Source organism: Falco rusticolus, chromosome 11 (genome assembly GCF_015220075.1).
Source record: "Falco rusticolus isolate bFalRus1 chromosome 11, bFalRus1.pri, whole genome shotgun sequence".
NCBI classification, from domain to species: Eukaryota; Metazoa; Chordata; class Aves; order Falconiformes; family Falconidae; genus Falco; species Falco rusticolus.
Window position 1 is genome coordinate 1,625,055 of NC_051197.1, and position 9,822 is coordinate 1,634,876.

A 9,822-nucleotide genomic window follows, 5' to 3' on the forward strand; every position below is an offset into this window, starting at 1 on the left:
GCATTTATTAAGAAGAACAAACTTACTGTATTCTGTTAATCTTATATTTCTGTTAATACCGGTTATGGGGTTTTATGCTGCTCACCCCATGCTGCCAAAGTCAGTGCATTCAGACTAATGGACTAGAAAAACACAAAGTATTTCAGAAAGGACACAATTTCTTTTGCTTTAAGGTTTTCCAGCGCTATTCTAAAGGTATTAAAAAACGGTCCCCTCATTGAAATAAAAGGCAAGGACATGCTAGATATGGAAGATGCTCAAAATAGGATGAAAAGGACAGGCAAAGGTATAGACTTCTCTGTGAAGAGTCACTAAGTAGGTCAGTTTATAAAAGACATGAGTTGGAAGAACCATGATAGATATCTACCAAATCCCAGGTGGCATGGAGAAGATAGATTGGGAGCAGCTCGTCGTCATCTCCAGTGCAAAAATGAGAGCTCCAAATAAACCTGGCATCAGAGAACAATTTCTGATAGCACAGTGCATTAATCCTACCTCTCAGTTTCTCCTAAAGTGACCCTGTAACTTATTATAATGAGTTTAGTGTGACTAGTCAGAATCAAATCTAGCAGAAGTAATTAAGATTTATCTAATCTCAGGCTAATCTGACAGCCAACACTGACGAGGGTTTTTTTCCTGCTTTAACCAAATCTACAGATGACATCCCAATTGCAGGAGCTGCATGGAAGAAACACAAGTCCTTAGAAATGCCACTCTCCTGACTCCTTGTTCTTGTCCTAATTTCATTCCCTGGGGGAAGGCAGCGCCTGAGCAGGTAGAGGGGCTGGTGGGGCATCACAGTGGGTAACAAAGACGACCACAGAAGAGTTCCTGCTGAGACATAATATGAAATATTGAAAGGTGGAAAAAACAACAGCAGCAACAAACCAAAACTCCATTGTATAAGGGAACAAAGAAACCTTAGGCGTATGTTAAAGTACCACATTCTGAATAAGGGATGTAGACCTGAATGTTTCTAAAGACAACTACGGACCAGAGCCAAACTCGACAACAACCAGCATAATCCCATTTAGCTCCATGCACTCTTGAATTTGCCACAAATTAAGCAGCCCTTTAAGTTACTGCACAAAACATACACCTCACAAGCAGGGTCATCGCTTCACTGTATTGGAAACGATTTGCTTTGTTGTATTTCACACAAAGTCAGTTAAAGAAAAACTGGGGAGGGAGGCAAATTATACAACTAGGTTTTGGTTGTTTGTTTTTCCCCACCCCTCCCCATGGATACAGATGGACTCTCTTGATTAATTTTATACAAAGAGCATCATTCCAGAACTAAGATGTCTTGGACAAGGACTAAATATGGTATGACACTTTGCATCACACCTATTTATGCTAAATCTGTCCACACAAAAATAGCAGCGATGATTAAAGAATGCCAGCAGCCCTTGCGCTCTGACTGGCAGTTCCAGGATCTTAATTTTTAACTTGTGGAAGTTAACATATTGTTGCTATTATAAATGGAAATAATCATTCAGCAGGAAAGTGTTAATGACATCCCATTAAAGAGAGTGCCTTTCACTGGCATAATGAAGACACAGACACCGGTTAGCCTCAGAAAATGCACAGAAATACTTTAAAGGAGTTTTCTGTGCCGAGATTTGAAAGTTGATGTGCTAGCATAGGCAAGCATGTCAGTGTTCATTTTTTAGTGTGGCCTCATTCACAGATACTTCTGCAGGAATCCTGAAGTGTGGCTTTCCTAGGGGAAAGAAAACCCTAGAAAAATACTGCAGCATCTGCAACCACGGAACAACAAATAAAGAAAACCATAATTTTGAAAACCCAAGAAAAATTCCTACAAATACATGCATATTAAGTGAGGTTGTTCTCAAATGTCATGCAGACTGTTGCTCCCCAAAATGCACACCAGGCAGAAGCGCCTCGCAGTCTGTCGCCCAGTCTGTGACAGCCCATGAAGATGGCCTTTGTCCTGGAGATAGTTCCGAGTCAAATCCTCTGTTCTAGGTGGCACCTATAAACCATGCTGTTATATCAACCACATCAATATATGGCTGTAAATAGAATATATCTATGTTCTAGCATTTTTCACATAAACCGTTTTTCTGTTAAGTATTTGGTAAAAAATATTGTTCAAAACCCATTAAATTTTGTCTCAAAACTCGATAGCTTCTTCCTTTCAGGAAGCAAGAGGTGGTTCTACTTAATTGTCACTCCACTAAAAATCATAGAGACTTTCACAGCATCTGATCCAATTTGTTTTGATACTTAAACCCTACCTTAAAAATTAGAAGTCACCTGTGTAAATAAGTTTTGCTCAGTGGTAGAACTTTCAAGAAAATTACTAAACCTTGGAATGTTATTCACATTGATCATAACTAAATTTCTGTACTATAATGATTCATTTTCCTGCCCATATACAGGATTACAACATTTTCTTAATTCATGGGACAACAAACGAATCTATGAATGAAATTCCAGAGGGGACTACGTGCTTCCACACAGGTGACACAACACGGCTCCCTCGGGCACTGGAGGCAGGTGCCCTGTGCTGTGCATCAGACAAACACATCCTTCCCACGGAGCAGGGATCAGGTAGACCCTCCAGTCCTACAACACAGGTCACTGCCAGCACCCAGTGCTACCCTACAAGGACACGGGGGTGCGGGACATTCTGCCAGACAAGCCTTTGAAGCAATACTTTCTAATCTGTCACAGGACAAAGCATGGATGTAAAAAGGAAGAAGGTACCCAAGGGCCACCAAGGCAATGCAGTATGTGACCATCAGCCCAGGAAGTCCCAGAGGATCCTGCGCCTCCCTGTTCAGGCTGCACCTCCAGCTGCTCCCCAGCACCTGCCTGACCCTCACCTCTCCTCACGGATCCCTGCAGAACCCCATGGATCCCTGCAGAACCCCACTCCTCTGTGCCTCCACACTAGGTCATTTCCTTCCCTTCCTGCCATATGCCCATGCAGGAGAGGACCAACATGCATAGTCCCTCAAAACAAGGGTGGTCACAAAATCTCATGAAACAACATTGCTCACAATGGGTAACAGCACCCATGCTCATGTCATTACTCTTCCTTCTCTCCTGTGCACACTAGCTGGCTGCCCTTTACATTGGGTGACTCCAGACTGGGTGATGACACAGGCTTTGCACTGAAACAGCCATACAGCAAGGAGCCTCCAAAAACAGGTGGCACCATGCCACGGTGCTGAGTGACCATGGCAGGGTCCCCCCAGCTCCAGCTGCAGCACATCCAGCCCCTCCTCCAGCCTTCCCAGTAACCAGCATGGAGGAAGCCTCACACCTCCAACTCTTGCATACAACCACGAGCATTACAAAGCCTTCCTGTTACAAACCAAAAGGATTTTGGAGCGTGATGCCACTGGGCAGGAGTATCTCGTGCAAAAATGAGTATTCCTCAACAAAATCCATTTGGGCGTAACTCTGCTTCTCCATGACCCTAAAGAACTCCTCACCCTTTATTTCATACGTTTACGAATTTGTAACCAGCCTCACACCAACATTCATTCAGAGCATCATGAGGTGCTCTGGGTAACTCGAGTACTTCACAAATCTCACTGCATAACATGGCAAGATACCTTCCAGCACACGACTGGAAAGCATGGCACATCGCTGTGCAATATGTCACTGTGCCGTGACATGCAGAATTCTTAGTTTCTTCTACAGTGCTTGGCTGCCTGTGCAGCAAGGAGACTGCAACTCTGCTGTCGAAATGGCTGAACACAAGGAGCAGCATGTAAACTCACAGCAATGATGAAGAGAGGCACAACACCAGGCAGAAACAGCACCCTTGCTGCTTTCATGTACTTATCTATTAGTTTGGCATCTATACATTGATTAGCTGTTTAAAACCATCAACCATTTCTAGAAACAATTTCTTAAAGGTTTACAAGACAGAGCAGGTCACACTGCAGGGTATCTTTGTCAGGAAAAAAGAAAGCCCATTTCATATTTCTGGTTCATAATCAATATCCAGCCTACAAAGCATCAGGAAGATAAAACTGCGTTATTACTGCAGGAGAAAGCACTGATGGATTTAGGAAAAAAAAAAATCCCTCACCATATAAGGGCTGTGAACATTTTCCCACTTAAGACAACGTGTGGGATCATATTCACAGACACAGAAATATGTTCTGTTCCCTGACACCCACAGTCCTAGAACACCGGGCTGAAGTGCTGGCAAGAATAAGAACCATTTGTTAAGTACAAAAAATGTCTCACATAATTAGAGAACTGCTGAAAGCTACCAATTTAGTACTCAGGCTTTAAAATTTAAGAATTTTTATCGTAACAACAGCTAAAGTTTCAGTATGGCTAGAGGTGGGAACGCCTAACACATGCACCATACAGTTTGATCAGTTTATCGAATACCTGAGGCAAAATTAAACACAACGTACAAAAAGATTTCAACACCACTCAAACAACACCTTTAGCAGATTTTATGCTAATTAGGAAGTGAAGCTGCCCACCGGGTATCAAGAGGCCCTTTCCCACCAGGGTGATGTGCTCCCCTCCCCAGCCCCATCAATATCATCACCAGCTCCCCCAGCTGCAGGCATCGGTCTGTAACCATCCCCAGCTTCCCTCTTGTCAGGGCGGTGCTTCAGCCTGCCAACCTGCCCTTTTGTGGAGAGCAATGAGGACGATAAACACGTCACAAAGAGTCTACCGGGGGTGAAGAGCCTCTGCCCGAAAGACTCTTCAACGGTCAAACACGGAGAATAGCAACGGCAAAGAGAAGATGGGATGTGGTGTTGAAAACAGAACATATGGCATTTGAATGGAGGTTTTTTTATATTTGAGAATAAAGTGATGCAAAAGCAGCAGACGGTGGGAGGGTCTGGTGGGGTTTGACCTGGGAGGAGCTGGAGACAGAGCTCCTGGCCCTGCCAGAGCAGCTGCTGCTGCCACCCCTTGCTCTGCCACCAGGGCCTGCCAGCCACAGCTCCGCTCCTCGGCCACCAAAGGCACCAAGGCCTCCCCGCCGATGGCTTCTCTCAACTCCTTACAGCTCTTCCTAGGCCTCTCGGCTCGGCTCTCTCAAGGGCTTGCTCATCTCTGACCACAGGCAAGACCCAGCACCCACTACAGATGAAACGATGCATGTTGCAGAAAGGAAAGACGGCACTGATGATGGCCTCCGCGCAGCTCCCGAAATAACACAAGTCAGGTGTAATTCCATTATGACAGCGGACCCCTCTCTGAACAGTTTCTGGAATGCCATCTTTCTCCTGCCATGCCATCATCATTCTTCTCCAATCTTCCCTAGGTCAACAACAAAGCAGTATTTTAAAATCAGCAGCTGAAAAGCAATCCAAGTTAACCAAGGCTTTAAATTCCGTTCGAGTCTCCACTTCAGAGCAGCCCTCTCCAGGGAATTGAGCATCAGCTACGTGACTGGAGGTCAGCGCCCACAGCCCGCCGACTCCTACCGTCAATGAGCAGATGGGCATGCTCTGCTCTGTGATGCTGCTCACGATACATACAACACAACCTTCTGAGCTCACGTGGCTTCCTGTTTATAAAAATGCTCTTTAAGTATGTATTTTATACCTGGAAGATTGCTCTATTGATTGCTCTATTTATAGTCCACATCATAACTTCCAAGCACCAAACTTCAGTGATAAACTAAGCGTCAAAGATTTCACAAGTGTGTCTTTACATCTTAAGCACATCATTGAAAAAATAGTAATGACTGACAATTTATGCAACAAAGCAAAGTGTTTCCCATCCCTGGGAACTCACACCACAAGCGCAGACCCACAGGAATCCCACCGTTCCACACATCTTGATTATTGGTTCTGAATAAATGGCATCGCTGCCCTTCATCCAATTGAGGTAGATTGTGATTTTTTCTGCCCACTGTGTCCTACACTTATAAAAGGTTCAAATTGCTCTCTCAGATTTTCTTCGCACCAGCTTTCATTTTCATTTCTCCCCAGCAAAATGGGAGGGGGGGGGCACTTTCCTCCAATAAGCTTAAACTCCTGTAGCTGTATTCATTCACTCTGGATACAAGTGAACTAAAGGATGAAGAATGTTCTCCTCCTTATATTGAAAAAGAGCAGCCTTCCTGAGCTTACGGCTTCCTCTCTTTCTTTCTTTATTCACCATAACTTGACCCATTAACATTTTACTTGCTCCACCTTTCCAGGGCACCTCCCAAGCTGCACAGATTTTATGCTCTTTTACTTCCCTCATTTTGCACTTGGCTACAGAACTGCCAGTGGCAGCCCCTCCTCCCACGAAGGTGCCCCCTGCCTGACTGACAGCTCCTTCCACACGTTCTCCTTCGCGACCATTACACCTCTCCAACTCTTCTGTAACTTCTAGGCAGGTCGCACTAAAAGGCATGTATCTGCCCAGTGAAGACACACAGTAAAACATGTAGGATCTCTCTGCCATCAACAAACTGCTGCATTCCCAGAAAAACAGATCTGATGAAAAGCTAACAGTTCTGAAAGACTTGTCCTAGGATTTGATGCAATCTGCCGTGCCGGCAAATTAAAGCCTACAGAAACCATGCTAAAATTAGAGAAAGCTGAGATGAAAACCAAAGACACATGGTGGCTCTTACAAATCTTTAAATAGGGCTTAATATAACATTCAGGTGCTTGGTCTGTGCTCAGCTTAGATCTCCAGAGATCATTAATTTATATTATAAAGTAGCACTGAACTATCTCTGGGACTGTTTTCTATACGGCACCTTACAGGGCAATCGGTGCAGGCTTTCAGACACTGATCCGGCTGACCAGCAGATTTGCAACATGCCAGCGATCAGTCTGATGGATTCACACACCCTGATTTAAAGGGCAGCTTTTGCTCCTACACCCACCTACAGAAGGTCGGACCCTCAGGGCACCAGTCCAAGCAGGTCCGCCCAAGGCTAGCCGCCCAGGACCACCGCTGGGGCTTCTGTGCGACTCCAGGGACAGAGCCACCGCTCACATACCACCCACCAGCAGGTCAGGTAGGGGCTGAATTCGTTGCACGTCTAGCAGGCTAAACACCACTTCCAAAGCACTGGAAAACCTTTGGTCCCCACCTCCCATCCATAACCGCAGGCACCAAACAACCCCTCCCGGGCAGCAGGTCCCAGCATCTGCCAGAGGACCCAGCACCATGGCAGCTGGGTGCAGGCGAGGGCCGGCGCGGGGCCCACGGGTGGCTGAACGGGCACAGGGCTCTGGGGTCACCATGCAGCTGCAGCCTGCTCTCCCTCGGGAGCATCTGCTGGTCACGTTCAGATGTGGGTTAATCCCTGTTTTCCAGGTCTATGATGAAGTTTGACGCTCTGCTGGATTTTGCATCACTGGCATTTCTGCTTTAAGACCAGTGCACACAGGCAAAGCTTTGTACAGATGCAAACACCTCAGGGGCTATTAATTCCTCATTAATCTGAAGTTTTGTGGCTTTAATAGCATGCGCATGCTGCTATCTTGCAACATTCCAGAGATAATGGACCACCTTCCTTTTAAAATCCCAATTTATAACTATGACTTTAACAATTTTTTAATGACCAACTGAGAAGCATTTATAAATTCATGTGGGACCAAGGAGCAAAGAATTTGTTCATGCCCACGCACTGCTCCTCCTTTCGATGGACTCCCACACGTGCAGCAAGCACTGGGCACGCCGGGTCCGAGCAGCAGCCTCTCCGCAGAGTGCAGCGTTTGCTCCCTACTTGTTAAGCATCCAGCACACAGTGGACAATCAGCGATGATCACTATTACTCCAGCAACTGCAAAAATTGCTTTAAGGTAAAACCATTTTTTAAGTGTTTCATATTATTTGTATAACAGAAAGACACAGAAAAGCTCCTCCTGTGTGAGACAATTACAAAAAATTAAAAATACTGGTTTATCAAGGAAAAGTTTAACACTGCAAATACTGGCAAAGGTTAAAGTTCACATGGATGTCAAGCTAAAATGACAAATCAAGATATTTGATTATAAGACCATTAATGTGGTTTAGAAATAAATTACAGTAATTAATGCTGTTTGAAAAATGAAGGCACCTTCTTTCACTGCGGTTGCATGAAAAGAAAAATACATGACCTGCTCAAGAGGCTGACTCCCTCTCCATCCCCACACCTATGAACCGAAACAACATTAGTATTCTCAAAAAAAAAAGGTCATGTTTTCCAAGATGCACAATTTATTTATAAATACGCAGACTCTGAAATCAGCTGTTCCTATTTCTTTAACAAGTCTCGCTACTTCCCAAGAAGTGGCTGTAATAGGCGATGGGGAGGTTGCCATGGCAAGCATACATCCTCTGTCAGTATCAGAGCAGCAGATGCATAATGGCAAAACCCACCAGATTAAGTCACTTCTCCGGTCGTGTTAACGAGGAAGAAAATGCCTTCTGGTTCACCTGTGCCTAAGGATTACCGTTACCCAGAACACCTGGGGCTAAACCCGAGAACGGCACGTGGCTGCAGATTTTAGCTGAAAACCAGAGATGTACAAAAGCAAAATGAGGGGATTTAACGGCAGCGACAGGCGTACCAAAAACACCCGGGGTGCGGGTCGGGTTTCATTTCCCAAAACGCAAGGAACTTTCAACGGCGCTTCCACGGACGGCCCCCCTCCCCGGGCTACCAGCCCCGCTGAAATACGGCGCGGAGCGCCCGCCCCCCGACCGCGGGGCACCCCCGGGGTCCTGCCCAAGGCGGGGGGCGCCCGGGGGGACGCGGCCCCCGAGACCCCCGCCCGGGAGGCTCTTTGAATTCCCCAGGCGCAGGTATGAGCTCACGCCTGCTGCCCCAAGGCTCCCCGCACCCCGGGTAAGCGACTCCCAGCGCATGCTAGCCTCCTCCGGCGGGGCCGGGGCTCCGGAGGGGCCGCGCCAGCCCGGGAGGGACAGCCCGGCGCCACCGGGACCGGGACGCGCGGCGGGCTCTGCGCAGGCGGCGGGTCCCCGCCCGAACGGCACCGCTGCAGCCCGCCGCGGCGCGGGGCAGGTGCGGAGCGCCGGGCTCCCCTGAGCCGCCCGAGCCCGCCGCCTCCTTTCGGGCGGGCTGCGGGGGACCAGCGCGCAAACCCACCGGCCATGTCATTTCAGTGCGGGGACCGGGGGCGGCGGCGCCCCCCGCCCCGAGCGCGGTGCCTGCCCGAGGGCTGCGCACCGAGGGGCGCCCGCCGCCCCGCGGACCCGCAGCCCGACCCCGGGGACAGCCCGCACGGCGCCAGGCGGCGGCACCCCAGCGCGGGGGAGCCGCCGCCCCGCGGGACCGCCCCGGCCCCGGCCCCGGCCGCGGCTCGGCGGTACTCACGGTGCAGGCGGGAGCGCGCGTCCATGCGCGGCCGAGCCGCGGTCCGGGGGCGCCGCCGAGGGCTGCCCGCGCCCGCGGCTGCCCGGCCCCGCCGCGCAGGGGCCGCCTCCGTGCGCGGGGCGGCGCCCAGACACAAAGGCGGCGGCGAGCGGCGGCGGCGGGGCGGGCCGGGCTGCGCGGCCGCGCTGCGCTCCGCGGCGGCGCAGGGGCGGGGCGGCGGGGCCCAGGCTGGCGGCGGGGGGGGGATGCTGAGGCCGCGCCTTCCCCGCGGAGCGGTGCGGTGCGGTGCGGGAGATGCGGAGAGGTGCCGCCCGTTCCCGCCCCGACGGGGCGGTCCGTGGCCGGGGGAGCATCACCGGCGGGGCTGGGGCATCCCCGCGCTGCGCGGCAGGGGGAGATGCCAGCTACCGCGGCGCCCGCTCCCCCCGGCCGCCTCCCTCCTCCCCCTAGGGCAGGAGCCATTTTCCCCACGTGGGAAAAGTTGCTGGGCCGGGGGCTGGCAGCCTCCTGGCAGCGGCGCGGGGAAGCCGTGG

The 9,822-nt window shown here is 49.8% G+C and overlaps 1 protein-coding gene across 6 annotated transcripts in view; it reads right to left on the reverse strand.

Annotated features, from left to right (window-relative positions):
* LRRC7 (leucine rich repeat containing 7) overlaps positions 1-9,340 on the reverse strand; it is a 182,448-nt gene extending 173,108 nt beyond the window's left edge. For all 6 annotated transcript variants that reach the window (XM_037403821.1, XM_037403820.1, XM_037403827.1 and 3 more), the window contains exon 1: positions 9,290-9,340. In XM_037403821.1, the coding sequence (XP_037259718.1) occupies positions 9,290-9,314 (25 nt within the window). In that variant the 5' untranslated portion in view covers positions 9,315-9,340. The remainder of the gene's footprint in view (positions 1-9,289) is intronic.
* Positions 9,341-9,822: the final 482 nt, after the last annotated feature.